Source organism: Strix aluco, chromosome 3, assembly GCF_031877795.1.
Source record: "Strix aluco isolate bStrAlu1 chromosome 3, bStrAlu1.hap1, whole genome shotgun sequence".
Classification (NCBI taxonomy): Eukaryota; Metazoa; Chordata; class Aves; order Strigiformes; family Strigidae; genus Strix; species Strix aluco.
The window spans coordinates 43,034,855-43,052,348 of NC_133933.1; the positions used below are offsets into that span (position 1 = coordinate 43,034,855).

The 17,494-nt window shown below is 37.3% G+C and overlaps 1 protein-coding gene across 3 annotated transcripts in view; it reads left to right on the top strand.

Moving 5' to 3' along the window:
* AHCTF1 (AT-hook containing transcription factor 1) overlaps positions 1-17,494 on the top strand; it is a 50,306-nt gene that overhangs the window by 20,825 nt on the left and 11,987 nt on the right. For 2 of the 3 annotated variants that reach the window (XM_074818318.1, XM_074818317.1), the window contains exons 9-29: positions 202-334; positions 422-603; positions 1,070-1,131; positions 2,085-2,213; positions 4,308-4,398; positions 4,483-4,572; positions 4,735-4,875; positions 5,635-5,739; positions 6,508-6,601; positions 8,107-8,230; positions 8,349-8,405; positions 9,585-9,731; positions 10,473-10,660; positions 10,831-10,975; positions 11,072-11,203; positions 12,405-12,552; positions 12,644-12,794; positions 13,342-13,449; positions 13,944-14,139; positions 15,398-15,595; positions 16,899-17,331. In XM_074818318.1, the coding sequence (XP_074674419.1) occupies positions 202-334; positions 422-603; positions 1,070-1,131; positions 2,085-2,213; positions 4,308-4,398; positions 4,483-4,572; positions 4,735-4,875; positions 5,635-5,739; positions 6,508-6,601; positions 8,107-8,230; positions 8,349-8,405; positions 9,585-9,731; positions 10,473-10,660; positions 10,831-10,975; positions 11,072-11,203; positions 12,405-12,552; positions 12,644-12,794; positions 13,342-13,449; positions 13,944-14,139; positions 15,398-15,595; positions 16,899-17,331 (3,054 nt within the window). The remainder of the gene's footprint in view (positions 1-201; positions 335-421; positions 604-1,069; positions 1,132-2,084; positions 2,214-4,307; positions 4,399-4,482; positions 4,573-4,734; positions 4,876-5,634; positions 5,740-6,507; positions 6,602-8,106; positions 8,231-8,348; positions 8,406-9,584; positions 9,732-10,472; positions 10,661-10,830; positions 10,976-11,071; positions 11,204-12,404; positions 12,553-12,643; positions 12,795-13,341; positions 13,450-13,943; positions 14,140-15,397; positions 15,596-16,898; positions 17,332-17,494) is intronic. The other variant, XM_074818319.1, reaches the window with a different exon arrangement.

A 17,494-nucleotide genomic window follows, 5' to 3' on the forward strand; every position in this document is an offset into this window, starting at 1 on the left:
CCTCTCTAGATCTAGTAGGTTCCAACACCTACAAGTTCTGAAAGCGGATTTTGCTATTCCATAAATTTTTTTTATTATATTCTTAGTGTTGTGTTTCATGAGTGATATAACAAAACTAAGCCAAAAGAGAAAGTGGTGTTTTAAAAATATCAGATATCCTGTATTTTCTACAAGTAAGAAATAATGTCTTGTCTTTTACAGTAATATCTCCTGATACCAGTGTATCAATCTTCAGCTGGCAAGTGAATACATATGGTGAGGGAAAGCCATCTACTTATCTGGGTGTATTTGACATTAATCGCTGGTATCATGCTCAAATGCCAGATTCACTAAGGTAGATTTTTCTTAAGTTTTTTTCAATATCCCTACAAATAATTCATTTGAAAGTCGGCACTTAGCTTATGCACTTGTTTTCTTTAAGGCCAGAAGAATTTCTTCATGATTGCCCTTATTTTGCATTGTGGTCCCTGGATACTGTAATAAGCGTGACTTCTCCAAACCTTATTTTGGATATTCTGGTACATGAACGGAGTCTAAGTCGGGGAGTTCCTCCTTCTTATCCACCACCTGAGCAGTTTTTTAATCCAAGCACCTATAATTTTGGTAAGTATTTCACTGCTTTTAATAGTGATAAGCTTAAATTGAGGTCAGATGCCATTTACTGATTCTCTTTTTCATTGTTTGTCATTCAAAAACCGAACAAAAAAACCCCAAACCCCTACAAACCCAACTCTGATTACATTGTACTAACATGGTATTTAATTTTGTGAAACATACCTGGCAGTCTGTGTTTGGGGTTTTGTTGCTTTTGTAACGTAGCCTGGGAAGCAGTGATGGTTATAAAATGAAATGACTTCGAACTGAAGCTCAAAGCACAGCATCGCAATTGCACTAGAGATGAAATTTCTACGGGCAGTAATTGTTTTTTTTAAAAAGTTTGTAAGTGATCTGATGAAAAAACTGGGCACTCAGTTCTATCTTTCCAGATACTGCTATTTTAAAACTGTAAACTGGTCATAACATCACTGTGACTGTATGGAAGGTTGTCAAACGTTCGTTGTTTCTGCAGATGGTACGTGCTTGCTGAACTCCGGACTTGTTCATATGACTTGCACCGGCTTCCAGAAGGAGGTGATAATTTACTATATCTTTATCGAGAATGTCAGGAGATGTACCTTTTCCAAGTTTTCTATTTCACTGCTTTCAGTGTCAGAGACCATTTTATGCTCATCCTGCTCATTCACATGCGTAATTGCAGTTGTATCCTGCCAGTTTTATGCAAATGGGAATGTTTTCAGTCTACTCTTGGAACTGTAAAACTACTACTGTCTCCTGTTGAAGCACAATTGAATGTCTAGAAAGGAATACAGGGACTGAATGTCTAGAAAGGAGTACAACGCTGCTCTAGGAGCAAGAACAAAAATGTTGTGAAAGTCAGGGAAAGCTGCTACTTTTTTTATTACCCATCAGTAGAACTGCCTGCGTAGTCTTGAGTTAGGGTTTTGATCCCTGACTAACTTGAAAAAGGAGGACAGAATGGAGAAAATGAAAAATTGTTTAACTGAGAAGAGGTGAATTTTTTTTTTTTCTCCCAGACTTGGCCAAATTGTAACTTCTGAGCCACTGCACAGCTTCTGACAAATAATTTGAAGTAAGCTTCAGCTCACTAGATGTTTCCAACATAAGTCAGCTTCTGCGCAAACAAGCATAGAAAGGGTCATCCAAAGTGTGATTTGAAGTTGTGTGTTAGTTTTGGCTTATATAGAATGTATTTTGTGTCAGTGTTCAGGGAAGAAGGAAGACCTGTGTATTGACAGAAAAACTAGAAAATAATTAATTAAGCATTTCAAGGGCTGATATTTTTTTGGGGGGGGGTTTTTTTAGAAACTTTGTTAGTTTGGCTGCCCTGTTTAAGACTCTACATAGTAATGCTTACTCAAATTGCTAACCCAAAGCATATTACTAATGCAAGCTTTCTGACAGTTTCAGTGAACATTTATTTTATTTCTCTCAGTGGTTAGCCAGAACCTTAGTGGTTGAATAATAATGCTGTCTTAATCTGTAGTTTTTGATTGATGTTTCAGACCTTGAATTTTTTGAAGAAATCTGGTCCTTCAATAAGTGAAGCCATTCATGATAGCTACAATAGGTGTCTTGTAGCTGGCTTGCTGTCTCCAAGGCTAGTTGATGTCCAGCCATCCAGTCTGAGTCAGGTGAGTGCATGTCAGGGAATCAAAGGGGAAATACATTTATCATGTCTGGGAGGGCTGTAGAGGCTACAGGACATGATAACCTGATGTTCATATTGTTTGCAGGTTGCACTGAAATGCAGGTGTTGACTTTAGTTAGCAGAAGCAATAGTATTCTTAGATACACGCCACGGAGTTTGACTGGGAACAGCCCTAATGGATCTGTCTTTTAGAGACCCATCTATTAATTCTGTGCCACGAATACACACAAGGAGGTGTGCAGTCAGTGCTGGTCATGAGCCACACAGAGCATCTTTCCCTCAGGACAACCTTCATCCCTGTCGGTTTCTCAAAGCATCAGGTTCAGTGCAGTAGCTGACAATGGGGGCGTCTCACTCGGATGCGATCTATTGCAAACGTCAGCTTGCTGCACAATACGTGATCATTTGCTCCAAGGAAGTGGGCTGTGGTAAACAATTACTGTTGTCAGCTCTACCTGACAATTTTATCATTGCTTCCCCTCATTTTCCTTTCACCAGTAGGCTTTTCTGTAGCCTCTCAAAGCAGACTTGACCTCTGTAGCCTTTGCCTTGTGCTACAGTAGCCTGATTTACTCCTCTTAGACTGCCCTCTTGTTGCTGCCACACCTTAATTACCTTTACCTCAGGACACCCGCTACCTTCTATCTGCTTTATCCCACCACAGGGACTTCACCTCGCTCTGTCGTAGTTTTTCCATTTGCAGTGCACCAGCCTTTCTCTCTCATCTGAAGAGTTTCATGAGATGGAGCCCTTGTGATGAGCAGCCCATCTTCATCCAGGCAGGTTCCAAGCGAAATGATCAGCTAGTCATCAAACAGTGGAGCAATGAGTAGGAAGGGGAGGGCAGTCTTCCCACTGCCCTCATCTTCCTGCCTACTGGACTCTTTCACCAGACTTGTGGAAGTGTGTTAGTGCAAGGAACACCTCTGCACAGTGTGTTAGCTGCAGTAAATTTCTTGGCAAGCTGACCTAGCCCATAGACTACTTATTTTGCATGCCTGGTGTAGACTCTTACATTCAAATTAGATTTTTTCTGATGTCAACTCCAGCTTGGAAATAACTTGGGAAATCAAGAAATGTTTTAATAACCTTTGCTGAATTGTGACTATATCATTCAGAGACTTGTTATACATTTGAGCAAGGATTTCTTTTGAATGTTAGTAAGACCAAATTCAGAATTAGGGTCGAGAAGCTTGGTTTGGAGTTTTGTTTGCCACCATAAGTGGTACTTAGTGTGTTTCCTTGTCTGAAACCCATTTTCAGAAAAAGAGGGAAATACCATATGTGTATTCTAATGTGTAGAATTACATTCAATCGCTTTGAATGTAATGATTTTACCTAGAAAGGAAAGATACTTTTGAATGGATTTAAAAAACAAAAAGTAGTAAAATTTTATGAAGGATCATTTCACCTGGAAGGAGTGTTGGAACACCAGGTGAAATAAGCTACTACTTAATATTGCGTGTCTGTGCATACCTGCGCATTATCCTTCTCAGGGACTACCTTGAGGGACAGTATTTGAACAGCCGAAAATTTAAGCCTATTAGAATTGAAATGTTTCACTTCTTTTCTGTCCTTTTAGAAAATCATAACTTACTGTTTTGGGTGTCAGAACGCCGCCTTGTCTTCATAGTCTAGAAAGCTGGTTGATCTTAGCTTCATTGTTTCTGTGCAAAAAAACCATTGCATAGTTGTATTTGTTCTGTCACCTTCATGCATACTTGATGGCAAACGTAGATGCACAAGATGCTTAGTGGGTATTTAGTAGTGGATGTTACTGAAGATAGTCAGTTGGAACACAGTCAACTGAGACTCAGTCAACTGAGACTATGATGCAGAAGCATGCAAATAAAGATGAGAATTCACCTTCAGTAAGTTGAAATGTCAGAGGAAAAGTTTAATGTGTTCCTCAGACCACCAAGCAGTCCAGCCTGTGGCTAGAATTAAGAAAAAGAATGTGGAATTAGCTGCATGTGTACTAATTGACTTTGTGATGTCCGAATGAGTATACAGTTAGAAACAATTCAGTTCAGATACTAAAAGTATGTAAGATTCGCATTTTGTCTGTTGTGTTTAGGAGGAGCAGTTAGAAGCGGTATTGTCAGCTGCTGTCCAGACAGGTTCTCTAGAACTTCTGACTGGATGCATTAAACATTGGACGTCTGAAGGTAATACTACTTCTGTTGCTTTTGTTATCTATTTCTTAGCTTGGAATTGTTGATCATTTCTTCTTTATTTTCTTTTTTTTACAGAACAGCCAAGTTCTGCTGCTAATTTACGGTTTGTTCTTGAGTGGACATGGAACAAAGTGATCTATGCAAAAGATGAATTGGACCAAATATGTGAGTACTAGTGTGGCCATTCTGCAAACATAAAATCAGTCTTTCTACTTGAGCTTGTTCAGCAATCTGCCAGTATATGATATTGCACATGGTTCTTCAAGTGTACTTTGAAACTCTGAAATTGCTCTGTAGGCTAATGATCTAATATTTATTCTTGAAAAGGTGTTCCACTCTTTGATGGCTCTTGCAACTTCATTGACCCCCAGACATTACAGTCTCTTCAGCACTGCCAGTTGCTTTTGAGCAACCTTAGCACGGTCTTAAACTGTTTTCTGACAGAAGCACAAGAGCTTACCGAAAAAGGTTTGTAATATTATTCCTAAATCTTTGGTATGTTTTGTTAAGATTTGAAATTATGCTTGGGTTGTAATTGTGGTAACGTGAGCTTTTGTTGGTTTTGATGATTGGAAAACGGTCACATTTAGCTGGAAGAAGGGACTTAGATCTGCAAAGTTGAGACTACCACTTAATATGCACTGAGTTCAGGGAAACAGTTTGCTGTGGAGTTCATGCAAGTGGGTAGTGGAGGGCGACATCCAGCAAGAAGCTGTGCAAGCAGCTGAGTTGAAATTACAGCAACTGAATGTGGTAATGCTGAAAACTATTCTTTTTAATTCTTAGCTAGCAATTTATAACTGCATGCAGATACTGAAACTGCAAATTGCTAAAAAAATATCAAGGAAGCATAAATGAGTAATTTGTAAAGTAAGTGACTTGAGTTTCTGTAGCTTCTTATGCTATCCATTGTTCTTGGCATATTGAGGGGAAAAAAAGAATATCCCTTTGCTATGGTAAAATCTCTGCTACATGAAAAACAAATGTCTTATTCATGAGTGTATTTAATAGTTCAGGCTTTATTTTTTTATTTTAATCTTTAGTGAATCTGGTTCTTTGTAGGGGTTGCTTTTTGTTTTGGTGGTGATTGTGGGATTTTTCTTCAAATAAGAAAGCGATACAGAGTGAAAAATGGAAAGACAAGATTTCTCCTGGGTTATTTTTATACTTTCTTTTGTTCAAATGAAAGGAATGGCATAACAAAAATAATCTTATGCCTTTTTTCAGGTTTTACAGACTTGACAAATAAGCAGGTGGTAACTAGCCTCATTTCTCTGTATGCACGAGTGGTCATCTGGTTCTGCCGATCCAGCCTCCTTCCAGAGGGTTTAGGTAAGCATAAACTGTAATACATTTGTAACAAGGAGACTCTCCAGTGAGGGATTCCTATGAAGACATGCTTAGCCACGTTTTATATAAATGTTTTCATCAGTAACAAGTCGTGTTGGTTCAGTGACAGCATGTGCTGAAGTTCTGTTGGTGAAATGGAAATTTTACTGTTTTTTCACACACATAGTGTAGAATATTGCAAGCAGTTTCTTTCCTGGCTGTTTTTCAGAAAGAGCAGTAAGTCTCTGACTTCAAGGAGTTGCTTGTGTCCGCAGCTTGAAGTACTTGGGATTTTAAACACGTTACTATTAAACAAGAAATACTGGAAAGCTTGTTTTTACAGTAAAAGCATTACCTGCGTATTTTGAACTTTTTATTTATTGCTTGAGACAAAAACACATCTTGCAAATAATCCTTTATTTGGATGGATTATAAATACTATTGTCAGCCTTAATTGTCTTACAAATGCTCACATGACATGTTTTACGTTCCCTTTGAGAACTGGCCTTTTTTGTAGTGAGCTTCAGCTCATGCTACATGTTCTGAACACTACATCAACTTGAAATGTCAGTTGAAGCAAGAAGGAATGGAGTCTTGTGTCTTACATCTCTTTTAGCAAAGGCAGAAACAGGATTGGCTTCTTTCAAAGTTGGAGGCTTGCCTTTGCTTCTTGATGTTTAGCTTGTACAATCTTCTGTCTTTTTAGTCAAAAATTGTAGTTTAAAAATGTGAAGTTACTTCTTTGACTTCCTTTTACTTTATTGCCTGTAGATGATGACATGCATTTGTCTAGACCTTTCTACAATTATCGCCTGATACAGAGCTACTATACTGGCCATCGACAGAAACTTGAGCGTTTGTCAAGGTAAGCCTTACAGGAAAACTCTGGAACCCTCCCACTGCAAATTCAGAAGTGGAAGTGAATGGCTTGTATATCAACAGTTGTATTTGCTATGCTTAATGCATTTGCCAACAGTACTCTTGACTTCAGTGATGCCTGTCTTCTGTGGAACACAGAGGTTACTTTCCTGTGTTACCACGTTTCCATAGAGCTCTGCTTAGTACCGTTTGTTGGTACCCTCATTTTTTTGTAGCGTACTTAATTAATTGGCTAATCTGTATAATTTGTTACTACTGAAAAAGATCATATGATGAGGATAGGATGAGTCATCTCCAGTTCAGCAAAGCATGGTGTTCACAGAACAATTGTTTTTGACACAGAGGAAAGCATGTTAAAAAAAAAAAAAGTCTCTTTTATTGGCTAGTAATAGATGGTAATAACTGTATTAGCCTAAATCTCCTACTCAAGTACATTTCTGCAATTCCCTAAGGTAGTCAGAGTTATATGTAGTTGACGCACTGAGCACTCTACTGGCTATTGGATAAAAATCACTTCCTCATGTAAGCTCTCTTTTCTGGACTAGTTTACTAGCATATAGGTGATATACCTTGGATTAAATGACAATCGTTTTTTCTCTAGGAATTGTACTGAAAACTAAATAAAGACCCGAAGAAGCTTAGGCTATGATACTGTGAACAAAATGCCACAAGATGAGTTAAGGTGGAAGCTGCAGTGTGTTAGGTATTGACCTTGAAGTTCATCTTACTTAGCTTACTTCTCAAGTAACTTACATACAGGCTCATGTGTTCCTTATAAGCATACAACATCTAGTGTGCTGCTTCTCCTTTTGTCATTGGGAAATTAAAGGGTGGCATCGCAGTCGGCAGAAGACTGTGATGGGCTTTTGAAGAATGTAATTTTGAAAGGTTCAGCCATCTGTGATTGTATGCTATGGGTATAGAAACAAAAATGCTGCTTTAAGATGATAGTAAAATTTGCCTGTATGCTCAGCTTCCTGAAAATAACTTCTTTTCAGTAACAAAGGTGAGATGTTGAGAACAAAATCTGAACTTGCCATTATGTTGTCTCACAGCTGTGTTTTGGAACACTTCAATTTGAGGCATTAGATTTGCGATAAAAAATAGTCCTGGTATTTTGATACTGTTAGGTTTCCTGTGTTAGTATGAGAGTAGTTATTTTTGGTGCTTGAAAAACTTTGTTTACGCTTCCTTTCTACTACAGGTAATACAACAAAAAAACCTGAAAACTAAAAGGTCATTACAACTTTTAGGATTTCTATTTTGAACTCCTTTAATAATTCAGTATGATCTAATAAACATGTTTCATCTGACTTGGAAATTTCTTCAGGTGCATTTCAAGTCATAATCACGCCTTTGTGTGTTTGTTACTTTCATTGACTCTTTTCTGTGGGATCTCTTTTTTTGGTTTTGACTGGAGGAAATATGTTACACTGAGAGGCTGGAAGTAGTGTTTTACTTTGTCCAAATCATTGCTACCTTTTGTTCCAGAGGAAAATGGGATTCTGACTGCTTGATGATTGATGGAATGGTTTCCCAGTTAGGAGACCAAGTTGAGAAGTTGTGGAGGAGAGATGAGGGAGGAACTGGGAAATATCCACCTGCTAGTTTACATGTGAGTGTTCACTGAAAACAACAAAAGCAACAACAACAGCACCCCCAAAACCCTACCCAAAACCCAGTGATTTTTGAATGACAGGAGCTTTTAATAAACTTCTAATTTTTCGTTTCAGGCACTGCTGGATCTCTATTTGTTAGAAGGCATTGAAGAAAGCTACAAACATGCAATTGTATCCTTTCTAGTTATTTTTATTACACCTTCAGAATATGCACATAGATGTTCTTAAATGTTTGTTTAATAACATTTTAAAATTTATGCTTCAAACACAATGCACATGAAAACATTTAGTTTAGAATTAAGTTGTAGACAGAAGCATTGTTTTTTTTCTTTGTACTGAGGATTTTTTATGATTTCTTGTTTTTTAAATGTTTTGTTGCAAAGTCTTTTCTGATATGAGAAAACAGCTTTACTAAGAAATGGTAAAGATCAAAAGCCCCTTTAGTTTTTCTTAAAATTTAGACACAGTTTTAAATTTTTTTAAAGCACCCATATCTGTAGCAAGTGGCTACATACTAGAGTGATTCACTAAAACATGCCACTTGAGAGCAAAAGTATTTCTAACAGTGGTTTCCCAGTACCTGAGTTTTGCTGAAATCATTGATTTTGCAGGAGAGCGAACAGTGCATGCTTTTGTTCTGTTGAAAGTGCAGGCACACAGAGTAATAAATAGAAGAGAAAAATCATTGGGCAGAAACTTAATTTTTAAGCTGCTGAAATATACAGAACTGCTTTTGTTGTTTGTTGCCTAACCTCAGAGTGGAGCCTAGAGAATAAGGAGTTTAAAAATTGTTGTACCCCAGAGCTGTCTTACTAGAATATGTCCCTAAAATCGGATCTCAGAAAGAGGAAATGGCAGTACCAATGCATGATCCGCATACGGTTTCGAATCCGGTTTTAATCATTACAAGCTAAGTTGTATTATAAGGACATCATCATTACCTTGTTTTGTATACTCTGGAAATGAGGAAAAACAACTGTAGAATTTGTTTGCTTTTTTTCATTAAGTATTGGATGTTCATATGTTTTTAATGTCCATCTAGTAGCTCCACTGACTAAAGAGGGAGCCTGAGTTTCTAACTGAAGTGTTTAAATATCTAGACTTAACATTTTTGAATGCCTTACAGAAATCAAAGAATATTTCCTTCTGGCTATTTATGCAGAATGCAATTTTGTGGTTAGGACCCAGCTATCTTTATGTTAGAATAGCTCAAAATGGCAAGACTAATACACTAGTATTTTCTTCTTCCTACCATTTTTATATTCTTATTTCAGTATGTTTCTCTAAATGTAATGTGATAACTTTTTGATCTTACAAATCTATTAGCCTTAATTAGATACTTGATACCAGACAATTTACTTGCTGCTAGATATCATACATTCCTTTCCAAATAAAACAGAAACTTCAATTGACTCCTTCCCAACTGCTTTCGCTATCCCTTGGGGTCTTGTCAAGCTTATTCAAGGTTTTTGGCTTATAGATCACAACGATTATGAAGTAAGTATGTTACAGTTTAGTTAGACACACATGACAGTACCAAGCTGTAATCTGTAGAATGATTTTAAAAAATCAGTGCTTAGCTAATAACAGGTGATAAAACATTAGAAGCTTTTTTGTAATACTGCTACAACATCTTCAACAAGAAATTGTGATTTGAAATTTTGTTTTAATTACTTTGATAGGAAATTAATTAAAAGAAAGAAGAAATCAACTTTAATAATGCTTGATATCTGAATTTTAAAAGCCACCCTTTTAGGTTGTTTTCAGCAGATCAGTTGAGCACTTTCTCAAAACCAGTGTTTCAGGTACTTTCAATATAAAACAATGATCATAACAGCAAGATTTGAGACAGAAGACTGCCAAATCGACTTTTCAATCTAATTCACGTTCTTTCTGATGCTGAAGGTTGTTCTTTGCCTGTCACAATGTTAATATAAACTGTTTGTCTGATTATTTAGTAATGTATGGATAAAAAGTGATGTTTGTATACAGAGCTTTGGTTAACCCAGAAAAGTGTGAATTACTCCTTTTAAAATACTTTGCTCTGTATGGCTAACTGATTTTTTTTCCTGCAAATACTTCAGAATTTTTATTTACATGTCCTGTAGCGAGTATTTCATTAGTTAGTCATCTAAGTTTATTTAACACACATTCACCCTTACTTAACGCACTTTTGAATGTTTTTCTTGCATGTGTGTATGTATATATCTTAATACACCTTATCTCTGACTTCTACAGAATTCACTGGCCCTGCTCTTTCATCCAGCTACGATCAAAACTGTGTCATGGCAACATACGAGAATTATTCAATCCCTCATGTGCCAAGGAGAACAGAGGCGAGCCCTCAGATACATGCAGATGATGAAGGCATCAATGTCAGACAGTAGTGAAGTGCGGCTTTTCCTCACTGTGTTGTTGTCCAATAGGTAAAGAAATATATCCCACCATTTTGGCATTCAAATATTGTGAAAGGTGGAGAACAAAAAATACCAGTCATGAGCCCCTAAATTTCCTTTAAACTTTGAAAACAATAATTTTGGACCATCTTTTTAGTTATCCTATTAATAATACTTTACATCACAAAAATTAATTACAGGTGCATGGTGGAGGCTTGGGATCTGTTGCAGCAACATACCACTAAGTTAAACATAGAGGAGCTGTTAAAACACATGTTTGAAATCTGTCAGGAGATGGGACTAATGGAAGATTTACTGAAGCTACCTTTCACAGACACTGAACAAGTAAGTGTAGACAAGAAAAAAAAAAAATCTTCATCTCTTTGAAAAGAGAAGAGGCAGAATCATAATAGATTTCTTGAAATGTGTTATTTCTTATAGGAGTGTTTGGAGAAATTTTTACAGACCAATGCTGGTGTTCAGAATCCTGAATTTCTTTTAGTCCATCATCTGCAGCGTGCCAACTATATCCCAGCACTACAGCTGAATCAGTCAATGAAGGTTAATCTTATGGTAAGCTTAAAAGTTCTGTCAAGCATACAAGTTTCTGTGAGGGGTTACTAACCATTTTTGATAGTACTCAATAAAAATTCTGCTTTGTTTTTTATACCATTCTTTGAAATACTAGGAATAAGTTTCTACACCTTAAGTTACAGCTGAACCTAAAAGTTTAACAAAATATTTCACTACTCCAAAGCTGCTCTGTGAAGGCATAAATTAAATGTTACAGAGCATTGTTGACTCATCTTCAGATAGTTTGTTTGCATCCAAGCAATAAATACATACCTTTTCTGTCAGCCAGTCTTCTCATTCAGTTATTCAGATACATATGTTATGCATAGTGTAGATTACTGCAAGTTGTTTGTGTCCCTCCTTTCTGTGGAATGGAGAGTGTGTTGTATGTCATCTCTCGTATCTTGCACAGAACTTTCTTCTTCTAGCTGAGAGCAGTCTGGATGCCAATCCACAGGTAAAATTTGCATGGTGGTTTTTGTTTGGTTGGTTTTTTTAGTTTTATTTTCTCAAGTTATAGTGTGAGCTCTACAATTCCACAACTTTCATCTTCCCACTTTTTATGACGGTAATTCTTACCTAACTTCTGTTTCTCAAAAGAGCCAGATTAAATGTTGTGCTATGTGAACTTCTCTTATGAATCTGTGATGCGTTTGCTGTTTTCTGGAACCGTAGTTTTTCAGTGAATCAAACTTATAAGGTGGTCTTGGAAGTTTTAGGTCCTGCATTTGAAAACTTTCATCCAGCCAGAAGGTGTGTGTAGGTAGCTTTTTCTTACTCGTTTTAATATTCACATCATTTTGTCCAATGTAATTTGCAGTTGCCCTTTATATTCAGTTCTCTTGGACCTTGGTGTTTCAGGAAAAGCGAATGAAATCCAGCTATTTTGTAAGCAAGCCGTCTGAAAATTGCAGGTGGTGACAGGTGTATCGGAATAAGGTTCTGCAGAGTGCCAGAATTGTTTTAACTTAAAGTTGTAGGTTCTGTTAGTGTTCTAGTCTGCCTTCCACTTTGCTAAAATTACCAGGTAAAATTGGTGTGTGCTGATGGGTAGAACTTGATGCTGTTCTGTGCAGTGGATGTATTTTACTATATATCTGTAGAGAAAATTTATCCATTGATTAGAAATAGCACAAATAGTTCTGTGCAATGAACTTGTTATAATTAGTTAACTTTTTGCTTTATGCTTTTGATTCAACAGAATGATCCCGATCCTCGCTTGAGAGAGAGAGCAGTTGCCAGAAATTCTATATTAGACCAATACGGCAAGATCCTTCCTAGAGTTCAAAGGAAGCTGGCTGTAGAGAGAGCCAAGCCTTATCACTTGCCTTCATCGGCCTTAAGAGAAGGTAAGTTGGGGGCCGGGGGGAGAATACAATGGGCAACTAACCCTCACTTTGATTACACAAGGCTGATATTTTTTCCCCTCTTGCTTTACAGTTGCAAGACCAAAGCCATTATCAACAGTAACAAAACAAGCTAATGCAGGAAATGTGCATACCAGAGCAACTTTCATCAGTAATGTATTGTCCAAAATTGGAGAAGTATGGGCAGGAAATGATCAGAAAGCCAGTTTCTCACAATATGATAGGTAAACAACCTTTTAACAAAGTTCAGTCTTGAGCTACATGTGTGGGGAGAGAGAGAGAGAGAAATCCGTTTCAGTTATGTTAGTGTTTTGGAAGAAAGGTGCACCTGAGTAAAGCTTTGTTTGGCTTTTTTTGTACATACAGTCTATAAGACTTAAGAATCAATTCATCATAAGGAATATTTGGAGAGAGAGAGTTTTTCTGCTGCGATAATCTCATTTATGGCAATATGTATACTTACATTGTGGTAAATGTGTTCACAAGAATTGAAGATAGCTGAAAGTAGAACTAGGATTACCATCAAGCTATTGGTGTACTGATTTTGGTAGACTTGTGTGATCAAATAGTACTTTTTTACCAATTGTTGCCCAGTTTCTGCTTTGTTTTTGCCTTTTTTACTTAAAATCAGGCAGAATTATGAAGAGTGGAAAAGAGGCTAGTAGTTGTCAGATCATTTTCTTACAAGTGGTACAGTCAAATAAACTTGAATTCTGGTATGTTTGAACTTCAGGGGAATGAAAGTCAGTTGCATTTTCCTTTTCATTATAGTCCTAGAGTTACAGAACCATCAGTCGTACCTCGTCCTCTCCCTGATGCAGAGTTGCGCAGTGCATTTGTTGGGACACCAGTTACAAAATTTTCACAAAAATATTCCAGGTATAGTAGATGTACAGAATGAATGTTTCAAAAAGATGTAGCTTCTCATATATATGTTTATGTATATGTGTGTGTGTGTGTGTCTGTACTTTCTGTGTTTGCAAAAGTGTTCTGTTTGCGTTTAGTTTTGTATCTGTTAAAGAAAAGGTCAACTTCAGGACACAACTCAGTGGAGAATGTGAGTGATCCCAGCATTGAAATGCAGGTGAATTTTCTTCTGACATGAGAATTACGTCCCTTGGGCGACTTGGATTACTCTTGCCTCGGAGACAGTGATTTAGGAAATTAAATATGAAATGTAAAGAAATAATTAAAAAAAAGAATGCCTGCAACTTGTTCATGGGCCTGAGACATCACCCCAACAGTGAGGGTTCACCCGTATTTCTTGTTCATTGAATGTTTTTGTTATGTATCATCTCAGATTTCTTGAACGCAGCATGATTTTTTTTCATTTATTTATTGATGTTCGTATTTTAAATTGGGTATCTCAACAGATTGCTGGATTTGGTGGTTCGTCCTGCCCCTTCATGTTCTGCAGCACAGGGTGGTAGCTGGCAGTCACCATGCAGAGCTTCTACTTCATTCATGGCATCCAGCCCATTGAAATCAAATATGCATGGTTCCATCTCACAAAAGAATTCTTCAGGAGCATCTGAGATGGATTTACTACAGACTCCTCTTGTGGTTAAGGTTTGTATTTTGAGAACCGACCAAATCAAAAGCCTGTAAACTTTGTTTAAAATGAAACCACCGAAGTATTTAACACAAACACTGCTGGATTCAAATTGTGGCATATTTTCAGTATGCATGTGGTTATTGTATATAGAGTCCTTTTGGAAGCAGGATATTGGGAACAAGTCTTGAAGAGGGAAAGGTTAATTCTGCATTAATTGCAGTATGCACGTTGTCCCATAGCTTTGTGAATTACACTTGTTTTTATTGCATGGAACAAAGTAAGTTAAAATTGGACATTTCAATATACTTAGATCCTTAAAGATGCAATTTGTAGCTTAACCATCTTGTTATTTTAAGTGCTCCATAGCTCTGTACAGTTTGACTTGCATACCTACCAGCAAGAATGTATATGCTTCTGTTTCTTAATCCAGTTAAGTGAATGACAACTAAGTGATGTCAGTCTCTGTCAGATTCAGTGATGGCTTTTTGCAGTAATTTTACTTATTAATTGTTTGTGTTAAGCTGTATTTCCATTCACTGCCGTCAATCTCTTCTCTTGTAAGGAAATAATAATGTTTGACCTGTCTTGCTGGTGCTGGTCTTTTTGCTTTTGATTACCTGAACAAAGTAGTTGTGATCTCTCTGAATTATAACCTTTTTCTTCTTATTAAATATCATCCCTATCATTAAGCTAGTTTCATTATCCTCCTTTTAAACCCTTTTGGTACTGTAAATTCTTTTTTGAGCTGAGGCAAGAAGACCTGAATGCTTCTAGATGAAGATGCATGGGTATTTTTACAGCAGTGTCACTTAATCTAGTCTAGCACGTGGATTGATTAATTAGTGAAAAAATAAGCTCTCACTGCTGCTTTGCTGATTGCCATTTCACATGGCAGTGTGTTCAGTCACTGTATCTGGGGTAACATTTGAAGTTGCATGTCTTTTAGAAGAGCAGTGTAGAAATTTCAAAAATTACTGGGAGGGAAGAACATTGCAGACAAGAAGATCCCTGTTTAATCAGGAAATTAATTTGAAAAATAAGGTACTATGTTGGCATTGGGAGGAAAAAAAGCCAAAAGAAACAAAAAGCATGGGGGGTTGTATCATTAAGCTTTTTGTACCTCTGGAAAAAGAGCAGGGCAGAGGCTAAACTTTGTCGTCTCTGCTGGTGCAACCTCAGTTTGTAGTTTAAACTAATGTTCTTGACAACTGAAGTCTTCCGTTTTGAAAATGTAACTGGTTTTAAATTAAACGTTTTTATTTCTTTTCATAGAGAGCTAAATTTTTAGCCACATCTGCTTCTGGTTTTCCTGGGTTTACTCCTCAGTCTATTCTCAGATCCAGCCTTCGCACCACACCCCTAGCAACTCCCTCTGCATCTCCAGGACGATCAGTTACTCCTCCTCTACGAGCAAAGGAACCTAGAATATCTTTCAGGGAAGAGAACTCAAATGCAAAATGGACTGTTGGGGTAAGCTGGACCATAGTTAATGATTTTTGTAGTTAAAGGCTTTATGGACTGTGATTTGATTTAGAATTTTTTAAGTTTGCTAGAACTCCTTATATTGGGAATTGGAATTGCAAACCAGAATGGCAGATTTGAATTTGGTCAGAAAAAGGTTATGTTAGACCTTCCGTAACGTCACCTGCCTGCAGGAACATATTCAAAATACATGTTGGTGACTATGACAGTTTTACTCAAGCGTTGTTAGGAGCTGTGATTGTTCCAAATCGCTAGTTCAGCTTTCTGCTATACCTCTTCAAACGGTGGTATGGCAGGAAGGTAAGGAATACAGATTGGGCCAGTTGTTTGGGTTTGTCAAGCTTTGTGAATTAAATATCTTTGAAAGCAATGGAAGTCATGAGCTGCATTTGCTTTTGGTCTCTCTTTTTGCAAGGCTGGGTTTACTTAAATTGTGATAAAAATAGACTCCTGATGAAGCGAGCTGTACTGTTGTCTGTTCTCTAGCCCTAAGGTTGTTGGGTTTGCTTCTTGCCTTGCACCAGGGGTAGCATTCATATAGTTGTAAAATGAAGTCAGTCTGCCCAGAAGTTGCCCCCTTCTACTCCTCCTTTTGTTCTGTCAGTTGGATTCCCTGACTGAGCTCATCACGCTGTTGCTGAAGGAACATACCAAAATCAGGGGCAGAAGAGGGACATGTGTGAGGATCTACGTGTATGAGCTCTCCGTACACCTACTAACAAATTGTCAGAATCTGTTTTTGTTACACCTCTTATTGCCTGTTATAAAGAGCTACTCAAGTGTAATAAGAGGCTCTCTCTTATGTGAAATTCTTACTAATAGTGCTGTGTGGCCAGATTAATTTACTTGTTCCATGCTGCGGGCATAGTGAATAGTGAAATATTTTAGTAGTGCATACAGGTTGACAAGGCAAGCATAAAAGAAGACAAATCTTGAGTTATGATTTTAGGTGTGCAAAGCTCACTCTTGAAAACACGGTAGTGAACCCAGTGAACAGTCTTGAGATGACTGTATAAGCAAGCACATGCAAGACTCGCTTCATCTTAATTCTCCAAGGTCATGGAAACTCAATAAGCAGTCAGAAGCATGTTTAATTTTTACACTTGGCTTTAAAAGCTAAGGTAGTGCTAGAATGAGAATTAATTTTGTAGTACCTTGCTTAAGTTGGCACTTGTAAAACTTATAAATACTGGTATATATTTGGGTTTGGGTTTTTTTTTCTTGCTTTGACAAAAAGCATATGCATGTTGTTTATTGTGATTTTTTTGTTTGTTTGTTTTGTTTTAAAAAGAAGGTAACAGAAGATGATAAAGCACTGTCTGGAGCTTCCTCGGAGCATCATCATGGAGTGGTGGAGGATGCTTGGTCTGAAAATAGAGATAAAGCAACTCTGTTTACTCTGAGCAATCCTGAGGAGGATCGTGCTGAAATGGAAGAGTCTTCAGAAAGCATACCTGGAGATGGTGTGGAGAAAATGGATGTCAGCAAAGAAAATAGCAACTTCTCTGCCGGGTCAGACCAAACTACTTTGGAGTATCATGATGCAAAATCACCTGGTGATTTTGAAGATGATGTCATCTTTATAGCTGTTAAACCAGCTAATTCTTCCACTGAAGAAACTGACGATCTTCAAGAATTGGAGAAGGAAGACAACAGGGCAATGGTTGAAGATAAACCTTTCCAGATGGAACAATCAGATTCATCAGAACTAAGAAAAGAAGCTGGTGTGTTTCATCCTATGATTACCTAAGTTTCTGATTTTTTTCCAAATGTTTTCACAAGGCTAAATTACTGATGAGTGCAACAGTTAACAATGAGTGCTCACAAGTGTCCTAGGCACTTCCTTGTCCTAGGCTTTTAAAATTGCCACTGTTTTGAGTCCTTTTT